This window comes from Sparus aurata, chromosome 6 (assembly GCF_900880675.1).
Source record: "Sparus aurata chromosome 6, fSpaAur1.1, whole genome shotgun sequence".
Classification (NCBI taxonomy): domain Eukaryota; kingdom Metazoa; phylum Chordata; class Actinopteri; order Spariformes; family Sparidae; genus Sparus; species Sparus aurata.
The window spans coordinates 18,499,026-18,513,695 of record NC_044192.1 but is presented as its reverse complement, the minus strand read 5'-3'; the positions used below and the strand labels follow the sequence as shown (position 1 = coordinate 18,513,695).

Genomic DNA, 14,670 nt, shown 5'->3' with positions numbered 1-14,670 from the left:
TGTGTTTTTTTGTTTAATTGTTTGTCCTCAACGAGCATTGCTCTAGACTTGATGGGGGAGGAGGAGGAGGATGCTAATAATAAAAAAAAGCCTGATAAATCTTCACTATCCATGAAATCCTGCTTTATTTTGGAAGTACTTCCTCTCTGGCGACGTCACTTCCTGAAGAGCGAATCAAGCTAGGGCCATTCTCTTTAGTGTTTGCCCTGTTTTCCCAATGTCCATCTCCTCACCGCCTGTATTTTAATTTAAAAATAACATAGACTGACTCCTGAAACTGGACGTTTACAAAAGAAAACGACAGTAAATCAAAGTGTACTATGGAGTAACTAAAAACTGAACAAAAGGAACGACGAGGTGAGGTTTATTTGAATGCAGTGCCTTCTCGAGGGGTCGAGGTTAGCTAGCTAGCAATTTCACCGGTTGTTCTCCAGACTCGCCTGAAATTAAATATGAGACGTGTTACTAGAAAATAAATCAGTGTCAGGTACTGCTGCTAATGAGTTGTGAGAACATCTTCCTGAAGACACCATTGCTAGTCATCTGAGTGTTCAGGTTCATTTTCTACAGACGTTGTCCCATTATATGCATCCCTCCCACTGTAGCTAGCTCGCTGACGTTAACGTGGTCTTATGGGAGAGCTCCCTCAGCTACCCGGCGGTCTGACACATTTTACAGCTTGTTAATGTTCTACTGGAAGTCTGGTTTTATTTCTGACACACGGTCAGATCATTAATAAAAACCTTGTAAGTCATCAAGAAGTTGTCGTGTATGCATGTTTGCATGCGGTTGAAGCTACATATTTGTAGACGTTACCTAGCTCGCCTTATAACAGCAAAAAATAAGCAATCGTTATGTTGTCATTCAAGGAGCGAGTTAGTTAATATTGTGTATCATACATTTAGCTGAATGAGGCACATGTTTAAATCGTTACAGGTGAATTTAAATTGTTTTAGATCACAGAAACCGGTGGCTCTAAGGGCCCCAGACTGTGATGGACACCTCCCAACCGAACCAAGCACTTGATAAGAACCAAATAATTAAGATGTTTTGGGGTCTGCAGCATCCTTATTTGACAGCTAGGCTAAACAGAATTTTGACGAGGAAACGGGTTACGTCGTGCCAACGGGGGTGGTGCCAGCTGGTTGCATTGTTTGGTTGTCGTCGTTCATGCTGGCTGTGACTGGTAAATAATGTTGACCTGGTGGGTGAGGTCCTGTCTTGGCACCCTACATAAATCACCATCTATGATGCACTCACACACTATTTTGGGGCATTCCCGAATGTTGCGAGTTATTTAATTAATGCAAATTTGGACAGTTAGTTACCAGAGTTATCATCTTATCCTTCACAAAATAACCTGGCTTTTTGTAAGTCCATTAATGCATAAAATGGAAAAAGATAACCACATAATGAATCTTTTTTCCTATTGCCACAAATGGAATATTGCATAGAAATGTTCTTTGTTCTGAACTGCGCTGTACTTTTACTATAACCAAACAATCTAGAAAGCCGTGTTAGTTGATTCTAGGGTACATTTCATCCTGTAAGGCAGAATCTTTATAGCACTTGTCAGATAGTGTATTAAGTTAATCTGGGCCTATCTGAAATTAAACTCGTAATGATTTAAAGATGCAGAATGTATCTGTTTCGAGGTTGAAAGTTAAACTTGAGGGTGTAACATCTGCCCATGAAGCTCAGTGGTTAGCAGTGTTGACTCACAGCAAGAAGGTGCTGGTTTCAAACCTGATCCAGACAGCTGGGGCCTCTCTGTGTAGATTTAGCATTTTATCCCAAGCATTGCATGGGTTGTGTCCCACAATCCACACATGTGTTGCAGTGAGTAAATTGGACAGTAAATTACGATAGATTTTAGTTTGGTTGTCTTTGTTTGTCAGGCCATTGATGGGCATCCTGAGGGCTCCAGTATCTGTGACAGACTTTTAGATTAATTCAAAATGGTGCTATATTCTTCATCTGTAGTATTTGGCGCATCTCAGTCACTTGTCTTATACCCTCACTTTTCCAGGCAGAGCACATATCAGACCTCCTCAATAAAGAGTTCCTCCCACTTTGGCATTTACCATTGCTGCACTACAAAGTTCTTGACCTCAACCTGCGATTGACTAAGCTAGACCAACGAGGATGTCCCAGCTCCAGTTTCAGTGTCCAGCTAGCCCCATGCCTGCTGCCTCTGCCCCACTGCAGCTGGGGCAGCCACAGCCTGGCTACAGCATCCCGTGTGCCTCAGGCACCTTACCCTCGGAGAGCGCCAGCCAGCCCATCAGGAGCTCCGCTCTCCCTGCGGGCTCAGCCACTCCCTACAATACCACCACAGGTTGGATTTATTTATTTGTTGGGGACTGAAAGCATATATTGTATTGCTGCAACTCTTTTTTTTTTTTTTTTTTTCGTGCACATTAAAGTACAGTTATTAGTAAAGCCACTAACATCTGTGGTTGTGCATATGTTTTTTTTTTTAATTCCTTTAAGCTTCTTATTTTCTAAGGTTTATTAAGCCCTACATGTCTGTTTCAGATTCTTTCTGTTTTTGCCGGCTTTGGGGATCGCAACAAACTAGCTTTGTGTTCATCATCATGTTTGTTTTCTTTTTTGTGATGTCCCAGTATCTAACATGGCAAACCCTAAAGAGAAGACCCCCATGTGTTTGGTGAATGAGTTAGCCCGTTTCAACAAGATCCAACCTGAGTATAAGCTGCTTTGTGAGCAAGGACCAGCTCACTCCAAGGTACTACAGACAACCCAAACATGTAATATCATTCAAACTATTGTCTTCTTTTGTCACAAGGTAATGCTGGTGGCAGAGACTGTACTGTATTTCCTCTGTCAGATTTTCTCAGTTAGACTCACACTGGGAGATCAGCACTGGGAAGCAGAGGGGACCAGCATCAAGAAAGCCCAGCATTCCGCGGCTGCATCTGCCCTCGATGAGACGACACTTCCCAAGCCCACCGTGAGGACGCCCCGCAACACAGGCAAGAACCCAGGTGGGCTCTTCCCACTGGCTCTGTAACGGTCTTTGGATAAGCTTTGCTAATATATGGTTTTATCTTCTGTTTTCTCTGTGTTGGCCTTACAGCAGATGGAATGACACATACCATGGAGTTAAATGCACTATGTATGAAGCTTGGTAAAAAGCCAATGTATAAACCCATCGACCCGTACCCGGGGATGAGACCACCAAACTTCAACTACAACGTCCGGGCTCCAGGACCTTACCAGCGCTCTATGCAACAGTGAGTTTCCTTCACTTGGAAATTAGAAAATGTGACATTCTTCCATTTTGTCTTGATTTAGATAAGTTTCATTTGTGATATGCTAAAAGACAGTTGCATCGACTTTTTTTGTCTCCAGGTACTACTACCCATTTCCTCCAGTGGGACCAATGTTATACCACATGGAGCTTTCCATCGGAGGCCAGCAGTTTTTTGGTAAGGGACGCACACGGCAGTTAGCCAAACATGAAGCTGCTGCCAAGGCCCTGAAAGAGCTGCACAAGGAGCCAATCTTGCAACAGTTGCCAGCGGTGAGAAAAGAAGTGCACAGTCAGCATGGAATAGTGCTTGATTATCTTTTGTGCAGTTTTATTCAGGCAAATGTTATTTCTTTAATATGCTCTCGGCTCTCTCTCGACAGATGAATGGAGAGCCTGAGGAGGAGAACCTCAACAAATCAGAAATCAGTCAAGTGTTTGAAATTGCACTGAAACGAAACTTACCTGTCAACTTTGAGGTGATTTATATGTCATTTTAAATAAATGGTAATAGGCATACATCAATTCAGTAATGTGTCGACAAGATGTATTGCTTATGGGCTCAGTTTCTTCTCCTGTTTAACTGTAGAACTATTGTTCTGTTTTTCTCCAGGTTTTAAAGGAGGAAGGCCCTCCCCACATGAAGAGTTTTGTAGTGTGTGTTACAGTCGGGGAGTTCACTGGTCAGGGTGAAGGGAAGAGTAAAAAGATTGCCAAGAAGCTGGCAGCAGCAGCGGTGCTGGGGGAGTTGAAGAAGCTACCCCATATACCCAGTGTGGAAAAAACGCTGCCACGCATCAAGAAGAAAACCAAATCCATCATCAAGGTAATGTAATAAGTGAGCTGGAATAAGAACAATCTGTACAGGCCAAGACTCTTGTCATTTAGTGATGATTAATCTGTCACGCCGACAGCTGCAGACCAGCCCAGAATATGGCCAGGGAATGAATCCCATCAGTCGCCTGGCTCAGATTCAGCAGGCCAAGAAGGAGAAGGAACCAGAATACAGCATGGTGACAGAGAGAGGTCTACCTCGGCGCAGGGAGTTCGTCATGCAGGTGATTTGACAGAAACTGAAGCATTCCAGTAGCATTGCGCCTGCTCTCCTCTGCCTTTGCTTGTTAATTGCTTACCTGTTTTTTGCTGCATGTTTTCTAATGTAGGTGACAGTGTGTGGCCAGTCTGCGGAGGGAATGGGACCTAGTAAAAAGGTGGCCAAGAGGAACGCAGCAGAAAAGATGCTGGAGCTCTTGGGATATAAAGTGCCTCAGCCTCAGCCCCCCAAACCGGCACTCAAGACTGATGAAAAGGTACTACTGTACCTATCAATCAAGTCCTGTAAACTTGGAAGACAATGAACGTTGATATCTCTGTGCAAAACCTTCATTCCTTCATTTACATGTGTTGCATTTGTCATTTTAGACCCCAGTGAAAAAGCCTGGGGATGGGCGCAAAGTGACCTTCTTTGAACCTGGCTCTGTAGAGGACGTGGCATTGGGTAAGTGTCGATAGATTTATCAGGCTTGCATATTTGGCAGTGGTCAAATGATTTGTTATATTGTTTCTGTTGTGCTTATGTAAACTTAACAAATGTGCTTTTTCCTTTGAAGGTTCCAAGGAGGAGGAGTTCCGCCTGCCTTACCTGAGCCACCAGCAGCTGCCTGCAGGCATCCTGCCGATGGTACCTGAGGTAGCTCAAGCAGTCGGGGTCTGCCAAGGATCCCAGGCTAAGGATTACAGTCGAGCTATACCCAACCCAGGCAAGGCCACAATCACTGCCATGATTGCCAACGAGCTGCTTTACGCAGGGACATCCCTGACTGCTGAGACTATCCTGAAGAACAAAAATAACATGAACCAACTGCCCCACGGTCCCCTCACCAGGCCTTCAGAACAGCTCAGCTTTCTGGCGTCGGTGCAGTCCCTGCTGGTAACTGACAGCATTCTGCTCTGATGAACTCAATAATTGCATTTGATTTAAGTTCAAAATGTATCTTATTGTATTTGTTTACAGGTGGAGTACAAAGATTTTCCTAAAAACAATAAGAACGAGTTTGTGTCACTGATCAACTGCTCCTCCCAGCCACCGCTCATCAGTCATGGGATTGGGAAAGACGTAGAATCATGTCATGATATGGTGAGTATTTTTAAAAATGACAGACGTCATCCCTCAAGATGGATTATCTTTAACTTTTTTTTATACCTGTCAGTACTGTGTGTGAGTGTGTGTGTGAGAGAGAGAGAGAGAAAAGAGACAACATTGCAGCCAAAATCCTAGAAATGTGGGAGTATTTGGATGCCTTAGGAAGTACCAGGCAATCGTTGTTAAAGAAAAACCAACAGGAACAACAAGCTGAAAACAATTGGCCATCAGAGTGTCAAACATATATTAGCTTTTAATATCGCAAGCTACAAACAAGAATTGAAACATGTTTAGCTTCGTATTTTAGTCACATGCTGCATGTTTCTGACAAATATGTATTTTTTTACTCCCAAGTGCAGTAAAAAGGCCTCTTTTATCCACTGTCAGTGTCGTTGTCCTTGCACAGAACAGAACGAGTATGACTGGTTGTCAGATTTTTGGAAAAAAAGTCTTTAAAAGTTACCCTACTTCCTCCTCACTGTACAGCCCTAATGAGCAGCTGTGGTACCAGACAAGCAAACTTCTTTGAAGCAATATCCCCTGAAAAATATAGGCACGTTTCCTGACTTTATTTCAAGAACATAATATGAAATGTGAGCAGGACCAAAGGGAGCACAGCGGCTGTCAGTGTCAGGCTGATATGTGATGCACTTACAATGTTACAATGATGCAACAAACGCCCAGTTGTTCCCAAAATGGAGCTGTGACTTACTGCTTCCTGGACACCCACTCCTTTTCTTGAAGGATACCTGCTACCAAGACACTGCAGTTTTACTTCACCGCTTTATTAACCGGTACTGTTCTCCACCTCTCCAGGCTGCACTGAATATATTGAAGTTGCTCTCCGAGTTGGACCAGCAGTCAAATGAAAGGACAGGAAATGGACCAGTCTCTCGGTAAGCTGTGGTAAACACTGTCTCTCCTCTCCTGTGTAGCTGTGTCTATAATAAGCCTTTCAGTGTATTCATAATCAAAATGAATAATCAGTTGCAATAATAACGCCCTATGTAATCTCTTAAATTAGCATAAAACAGCTTTTGTTGTTCATCCATTAGCGGTGCTCTCTGCCTGTTTTCCAACCGGTTCCTGTTTCCCTGGGAGATAATTTATTAATTTTTGCACCATAAAAAGACAGATCAGCTTAATAACTGTAGTTGGAGTATCATCTGATGAAACTGTTGTTTGATTACTAAGAGCAGAGCAGCAAGCTTTTATCTTTTTAAAGGTCTGCTCATAATTAAGGGTTACACAAAATGTTCGGCATGGTTTTTCTCTGATTGTTTAAACAGTGTGCAAACATGACACTTTATCAGATGATTTTATTCAGCATTTATGTAAATACATCTGTAAAATTCAGATTACAGCCATCAGTGGATTCTGTTGGGAATGAGTAATTTGACTGTGACATTACATGGGCTTTATTTTCTACAGGTGTGGCAAGCAGGAAATCGAAGGTGACTTGCACCTCAAACAGGCTAACTCAAGCACATTGGCACAGACCCTGGATGGCACTGTTTAGATGATCAGGTTTTGGTTGTCTGTAAAAGCACTAGAGAAAACTCAGACACTGTGTTCTTAGTCAGTTTTAGAAGGCACCAGGAGACTTTGGGCTCTGTATGCTCTAAAACATCAATTTTCACCATCATTATTCCAAAATGTTCACAGTTAAACAAGATTGATAGGAAAAAAATAGTGCTTCCCCTTGATGTTGTTTAATTGTTCACATTATTTATTTCTGTTGAGTTGTAGAAAAAGCAGCTGTATCCTAGTCAATGCGTATTGGGGTTTAAGTGTTGAAAAAAAAGAAGCGATTTAACTGTGAACCTGGTTTTTATTTTGCTTAGAACTTGTTTCCTCTCAGTGAGACCTTTTTACCTGTTTTTAAGTCTTTTGCGTTTGTTCCCCTGCTGAGGTAGTTCATTAAACTAGGTCTTGTAAAAGTTTGGACCTCATCTTTGGCTATGGTGCAGCTGCCGAACCTCTGATTTTCCTAGAGTGCTTTATATCAACAACCAGTGTTATCGACATTACCATGTAGGGCTGGGAAGAAGTTCTGACTAAATGTAGCGTGTGATGTAATGTGACGTTGTGTCTGCTGTGTGTGGCAGGAACGTTTCCTTGTCGCATCAGTTTCCCTGATTCTCCCTCCTCCTCCCCCCTTTATGTCAACCTTCATTCTCTCTCCGCTCCCCATGGTAATTAAACTGTGCTCATGTGCACAAAACAAAGACTTCTGTTATCTTGTCTTTTCTTTACCTGCCAGCGGTGGAACATATAATCGAAAAAAGGTTTTAGTCATCTGGAGTATTGCATTGATTCAATATTATCATCTTTCTACTTCCAGTGGTGTCGTATTGTCATGATATTATGAAATTGTGCTGCTGTGTTTCCAAGTTAATGACTGCAACAGATTTAAATAAAGAGAAGAAAACCCAAGAAAAGTTGTTAAAGTTGTAATCATTTAGATTTTCAACATGAGCAGCTATTTTGTAAGAAATACAGCTGAACAACTATCTGTTTATAATGCTGCCAAGCCATTCATTTAAAAGCAATATTATGTTAAAATTTGCAACACCACTGTCCTAAATGCAAATCCCAGGTCTGTAACAGTCTGTCAGACATAATGTAGGTGCTGACTACAAACACAACTAATTACTCCACTGAAAACATGTGACAGAGGCACCATTCACCCTGTTACAGGACACATCAAAATGCTTTTGAAGCTGTTATTTTAAGGGTAAAAAAGTTACTGATGTTGCTTCAATAAAGACCTATTAAAGATATTTTAAGCCTGTTCTACTTAAGAACCAGCTCTTAATACCAAACCTTGTTTAGTGCCAGCATCAGTATATAGTCACGTTCTTTAGCCTTAGCACTCTAATTTGTATTTTCTGTAAAATTCTCATAAACACAAAGCAGCACACAAATCAGTTGCTCTCATCAGACAGTTTGTTTACAGAAGTGGTTTTCAATCAATTTATTTTATGTAAACACAATACAGCACAACGCTCTGGTACATTAAATTACAGATATTAAAGACATTCCCCTTTTGGCCGGTCCACGATTCAATCACTGTGAAGTATTTTTGTCATTTTAAAGCCTTATGGTGAAAACAGTTTTCAGGGACTTCAGACTTCATTTGAACATTACAGAAATGTTTTGTTTTTTGTTTTTCGATTTTTTTTTTGGGGTGCTGATGAACGCTTGGCTGAGTCGTCATCTAGTACGCGCTTCTGAATGATGAGTCCTGAAGTCTAAAGCCCCCGTCTGTTTGGCCTCTGATACTCCACGTTACTGAATCCTGGCTGTAGCCAGGTTAGGCCCACTGCTGTCCACAAAAGCAGAAGGTTGTGTTTTTTTTTTTTTCTTTTGACATTAGATTTGAATTTTTTTTAACCCCCCATGCTGCCTTAACTGTATATGTGCACGACTATGCAACCGCAATGGCAGCATTAGCCGCTTGTTTCTTCATGGTGTCAATGAAGGGGACCATGCACTTGTCGGACCCCATGAAACGATACGTGACCACATTCGATTCCCATGGCAACAATCTGAAAGAGGACATGTGCAGTAGAGTTTAAAATACTGAGCAGTTGTCTCAAAAAAACAACATGGTTTAAAAAGGAGTAGGAGGAAGTATGCACATATCTAATCCTACCCTTCTCCACTACCTCTTTAATGAAAAAATATTTACTTCTCATTTATCTCATAAGAAAAAATAGTTAATTAATTCCATAAAAAAAGCTTGATTGTTACTCTATTGTTATAGGCATGTTTTCTTCCACTGTATCTACATTTAAGCACCAGTGGGAACCAGTATGTATTTTCTGATACCTGATTCATAAAGTGACGTTATGCACTTAATCGCGAGCCGCTGTTGAATTATGTATATAAAGCGCAACCTGAATAATTTATGGTTTTTTAGTTAATATGAATGTGTGGCTTTTGTACTCACGCTCTGGACAGGAAAGGCAGATAGGTGAGGCGAGGGATGCACACTAACGGTTGGTCTATTAGGATGGCGTTCATGGCCTGCTCCACGCAGTACTGGGGCTCCAGAGGAGGCAAGATCAGTTCCACTTCCTCCCTATTAGCGGCACCAGAGGACAAATGGGCTGTCACTTATGATTTATTATACAGTGTTATGACAGCAAACTCATGGCCAAACATAAACAGAGTGCTTAGCCTCGTCAACACACCCACACCCTGCGCTGGATACTTCAGGGGTTTAGTTTTAGAGTGTCGACAGCACAAATGCCACAGTCTCACAGTTAACTTGCATTTTTTTAAGCACACTTAACAACAGATTGATGAATATTTGGTGTTCCTGTGGCGGGTATGGAAGTTGTGTTACAGTACTTTTTTTTTCCAGATCTGGTAACATATTTTGGCTCGAGTCTAAATCGCTCATTTCAAAAGGCCTGAATGGCAGCATGTGAGTATTTTGTCGGCGTACCGGATCTTGCAGCCTTCAAACATGCCCGTGTCCACGATATAGGGGCACACGAGGGTCATCTTCACTCCGTCAAACTCGTCGGCCAGCAGCTCGTGGGCCAGAGACTCGTGGAAGCCCACTGCGGCAAACTTACTGGCACAATAATCCTGTCTCAAACAAAAATCAAATCTGTTTACTCTGTCTGCACAAGTATCAGGTATTTACAGTATGACTCCTCAAACCTTCTCAGACTGCTGTTTTTTTGTGGGATATGTCTTTGAATATGTGTATTTATTAGCCGGACTTGTGTGTGAGAGACAATAAAGCTGTCAAAGGTTAGTGTTGCAGTGATCTTTTTTCTCCCTCCCTGGTTCACCTCGACACAAGCGGTGCTGAAGAGACCGAGGACGCTGGCGATGGTTACAATATGCCCATGATTCTGGGCCTTCATCTGAGGGAGGAAGGCCTTCACTGTCTGAGAAACAAGCACACGTACACAGGAGGTCATTATGAGGCAGCAAAACCGCACTGTACATACGACTTGTAGTGACTTAAATGTTGCTCAATGGGAAGAAAGCTTATGTTGCACGAGCAGCTTCACATTAAGAGGATTAATGTGGGGATCCTGCGGTCCATAGTGTGAGGGGGGATAAAGCTATTAACGCAAGACATTTTACACATCTTGCGTCACAATATGCACAATAACCTGCTGTGTGCAGCAGCTGATGCTGGAGAGATTATACAGTACAATGTGAAATTCACAAGCTTTATTTTTTCAGCTCTCTAAATTTCAGTCAGTGTTGAATTATTGTGTTGGACTGAGAAAGTGTGTGAAGCAGGGCACATAAAAAAAAAAGAAAAAAAGAATTAAGAACATGATGACAATTAAGATATAACTGGAATCCACCCAAGTGTTGGTTATTGCGCTGAATGTTCGGATAGTTTGCCACGATTGTCACTTTTGACAGGTTTCTCTGTATTTTTGCATCTAGTATTTATTAAAATCATGATTAAATATTTCCCTCTGCGAGTTCCGACCAATGTTTGGCTGTAAGTTACAACAAGCAGTGGTGGACTCAAGATGTTTAAGGGGCAGGGGGGAAATCAGAAAGGGGGCACCCCCACAATGCCCTAATTAGACAACAATAAAAATCTAAATTTCTTTGGATATAGTAACATTTACAGGGTAATATATTTATTTAAAAAAATCTGAAACCTAACCCTGCACAACAATAAACATTTGGAACATGAGAGTACATATGTCAAGTAGCACTCAGCCCATACTTGAGCAGATGGAAGGTCAATTGCAAAATAAAAGAAATGAGCATGTATGATTAAGCCAGACTGGATAAGAGAAAAAATAATAATACATCGCAAGAGCAATTATTATTCTTGATAAACAGATCAATAAAACAGCATATTTGCTTGCTTTCGTTTGTCTTTTTATCATTGTCAGTGTCTTATTTGCCCTGTGTCTGTATGATGCTATTGAACTGATCTTGCCTTGCTTTGCCTTATTATAAAACACACGAGTCTGTGATACACTCACATGTTTGCTGTATCTACAGTATAACTGGAGTACTGTTACGTCAGGGGAAGCAGGACTCCCTGTCTCATCTTCAGGATGTTTCACTTCAACGCATTTCATATTGACTTCAGAGTGCTCACCCAGAAGAGGGCATGGCAGTTGACCTTCATGGTCCTCTCCACCAGCTCATCGGGACAGTCTAACATGCGCTCCCCGGCCACCACTCCGGCATTGTTCACCAGCATCGTGACATCCCGGCCCAGGTCCTTTCGAACAAGGTCTGCGTTCTGATACACATCCTCTTTTTTGGTCACGTCCACCGTGTAGGTGTGCGCCTTGCCCCCCATCTCACGCACCAGCTTGGCTGTCTGCTCGTTGGAGCTGCTGTTGATGTCCCACAGCACCACCTCTGCCCCATGCTTGGTGAATTCCTGGGCAAAGAGGCGACCCAGGCCACCGCCTGCTCCGGTGATCAGCACCAACTCTCCATCAATGGGCTTGGTGCGTGGGCGCATGACGATCCGTAGAGAGTTGCGCAGGATGAAGTAAATCACATCAAGAAGCATCATCTGGAGGTCCATAAAGAAAATCATGATGGTCTATTTTACAGCTGATGGGGGCGGATTGTAAAAAGTAAATGTCTCAGTTTGGCTTCAGGTGGTTTAGACTTCACACCTGTCACCTGTGAAGGTGTGTTTCCAATTTGCCTATATCTAAATGTCAGATTGTGTGAGTGTAAAGGACGCAGACAGCCAAGCTGGTGTTTCCCTCCTTCTGCGGCTCTCAGCATCCGTCTGCAGTTTATTTAAACACTCTCCCCACGGATTAGAGGAAATGCCTTGAGCTGCTCATAAAACCACTTTTGTTGAAAGCTGTGAATGTATGCATCTCATCATTACTGAGCAAAATAACACGTGCCAGAGGGCATTATGCAGGGTTAAAGATTCCTGAAGTTTCTGCATCTTTACTCAGTGTTCACAGCTCTCACATACTGTACACGTGTAACTCAAAGTACTATTCTCACACATAACAAAGTTAAATATGTCGTCAATATATATGTGAAATATCTACGTTATGACTCAGTGTGTAAACATATGTTTATCTCTCAGAAAGGCAGAAGGAAGATGAAGAGCAACAACACTGTAGGTGAAGAGATTAATCATAATGAGTAACTGAAATGTCATTTTTAACCATTAGTTTCTTTAATGAGGCCCCATAAGCATCTACTGTAGTGTCTGAATGTAACGATATCAGAGGCTTAAAACAGTATATCCCTGATGTGAGGAGGATTCTGTGTATGAATGAATTCCTGCCTCAAGTGTAACACATACCAGGACAAATGAGTATTTCTCATATTCTAAGTAATATTCTAAACCTTAAACTCCCAGCAGTGGTAGAAAGTAACTTACTTTTACTTTGCTGTACTTAGGTATGAATTTGAGTTGCTTGAGTATTTTAATCTCCTGCAGCTTCCTACTTCTACTTCTCTTCACTTTGAACTAAAAATATTGTACATTTTACCTCTCAACATTTATTTTACAGCTTAAGTTGCTAGTTACTTTACAAATTAAGATATTTTGCACTTTAAACATTTGAAAATGTACAAATACATTAGTCAGTCGATTAACACACATACAAAACATTTCATGAACCCCACTTCACAAATAAGCATTAGCTGCTTTTCTATTGATTTAATAATAAATGTTTTTATTTGTTATTGCTGGACTATGGTTGGACCATACAAGCCCTGTGAAGATGTAATTTTGGTTCCTGGGTAACTGTGACTCTATTTTCAGACTTTTTATAAGCCAAACAATAAATCAATCAATCAATCGATTAATGTAAAAAAAGAATCAACTAAAACAGTAAAATCCTGGTTTTATATCAATATATCAGAATAATAATCTAATGATAAGGCAGTTTACATTTACAGTCTTAGCCCAGTGTTCAGTGAAGGGAAGCTGTTCGAGGACAACCTTTGGTCCCACCTCTGGCCAGTAGAATCAGAATCATATGAAATGAGAACATAAGGAGATTATGTATTTGTGAACTGTAAATCTCTGCATTGTTACTTGTTACTTGTTTCTGTATCACGTTCTTGTTTCAGACAAACACTGCCAGCCTTGTTTACTCCCTGTGAATGCCGGCATGTGAGCCTTAAACAGAGACTCATGGCGGTGAAACGGCATGTTTTGACCCATTATGTACAAACTGTGTGTATTTTAAATCACCGTTCACATTTTGTTTTAAAGCACTAATAGATTTTTCCTTCTGTGTGCAAAGACAATCAGCCTGCAGTGAGTTGAAAGTGACCAATGAGTTGAAAGATTAGTTGAAATTGTTACCAGTAATGTAAAGATGATCTATAAACAGTAAGCTCTAAAGAAAATCTTTATCAGTATTTTTTTTGTCACTAACCCACATTTTAATCCGGTGGCACTTCATATTTTCACCACAACATGCTGAGCAGATAAACACCTTTTTCTCTAAAAACACAGAATATATTTACAGAAATGGGGTCACGGCTGTAAGAAGGAGGTTAGTTCAAATGCTGCCAAGAATTTTTGCCCTACTGTGAGTTGTTAAGCAACCCTTGGAAGCCGCGTCAAAGATCACATCAAAGTCAGTGCCTTGAACATACTGGTATAGTACCTGAGCGTTGGCACGCAGAGCAGAGTGATGTGGAGCTGCGACTGGATGTGCCATAAAAAAATGACACATTTTTGACTGGAGTGTGGTGGGAAGTCATTCAGCTTGTGAACTGAGTTATGGAAGACAAGAGATTGCAACCTATTCTCGTCTGTCCGTCCGGTTATCCTCAGTTTGCATAATCAACACGGTTGTTACTTAATTTATATAACTGAGTGTTTGTATAGACTGACTGAATGTATGCAGTGTATATACAAATATTCATGTTTACACTTGGATGCATGTGTAAGGATGTGTTTATATGTATATAATATAGTTTCTTTTCTGTTTTCTTTAAACATGTATATTGCAAACACATGTAAATAAAACGGACATTTTGTGGCTAAATCATGACATCATTACAGCAAAAGCATCAACAGGTCGATGCTTCCAAATGGACACTCCTAACCCTTTTCTGAATGCCTAAAACTTTGTTTTTTCATGAGACTTTTATTGTCGTGATGAGAAAATGTTCCAATTTTTCCTTTAGAAAGATTTGATAAGATGAAAAACCGTATTATAAATTCAGGCGAGGGGGCCTGAGTGGTGTCTTTATGGTATGCGGTTGTATCCAGTTAGTGCTGTTTACTGGAGCAGCAAAT

At 41.2% G+C, this 14,670-nt stretch overlaps 2 protein-coding genes across 4 annotated transcripts; one reads left to right on the top strand and one right to left on the bottom strand.

Annotated features, from left to right (window-relative positions):
* The first annotated feature begins 146 nt into the window (after window positions 1-146).
* On the top strand, window positions 147-7,647 carry stau1 (staufen double-stranded RNA binding protein 1). 3 transcript variants are annotated; one of them, XM_030418988.1, is made up of 15 exons: window positions 147-357; window positions 2,030-2,338; window positions 2,628-2,749; window positions 2,852-3,008; window positions 3,101-3,257; window positions 3,376-3,547; window positions 3,658-3,753; window positions 3,888-4,100; window positions 4,195-4,332; window positions 4,438-4,584; window positions 4,697-4,772; window positions 4,885-5,204; window positions 5,289-5,411; window positions 6,234-6,313; window positions 6,849-7,647. In XM_030418988.1, exons 2-15 carry the CDS (start codon window positions 2,146-2,148, stop codon window positions 6,934-6,936), a joined length of 2,082 nt encoding a protein of 693 aa, XP_030274848.1. In that variant the 5' UTR covers window positions 147-357; window positions 2,030-2,145; the 3' UTR covers window positions 6,937-7,647. The 3 variants fall into 3 exon arrangements, with proteins under 3 accessions (XP_030274848.1, XP_030274849.1, XP_030274847.1); XM_030418989.1 differs by having other exon boundaries at window positions 148-357; window positions 2,852-2,996; window positions 4,189-4,332; XM_030418987.1 differs by having other exon boundaries at window positions 148-357; window positions 4,189-4,332.
* Window positions 7,648-8,781: 1,134 nt separating this feature from the next.
* Window positions 8,782-12,151, bottom strand: rdh20 (retinol dehydrogenase 20). Its single transcript, XM_030418990.1, has 5 exons — window positions 11,521-12,151; window positions 10,229-10,327; window positions 9,874-10,019; window positions 9,373-9,504; window positions 8,782-8,968 (listed from the first exon to the last, which is right to left on the bottom strand). The coding sequence occupies exons 1-5, from the start codon at window positions 11,971-11,973 to the stop codon at window positions 8,848-8,850; spliced, it is 951 nt and encodes a 316-aa protein (XP_030274850.1). The 5' UTR covers window positions 11,974-12,151; the 3' UTR covers window positions 8,782-8,847.
* Window positions 12,152-14,670: the final 2,519 nt, after the last annotated feature.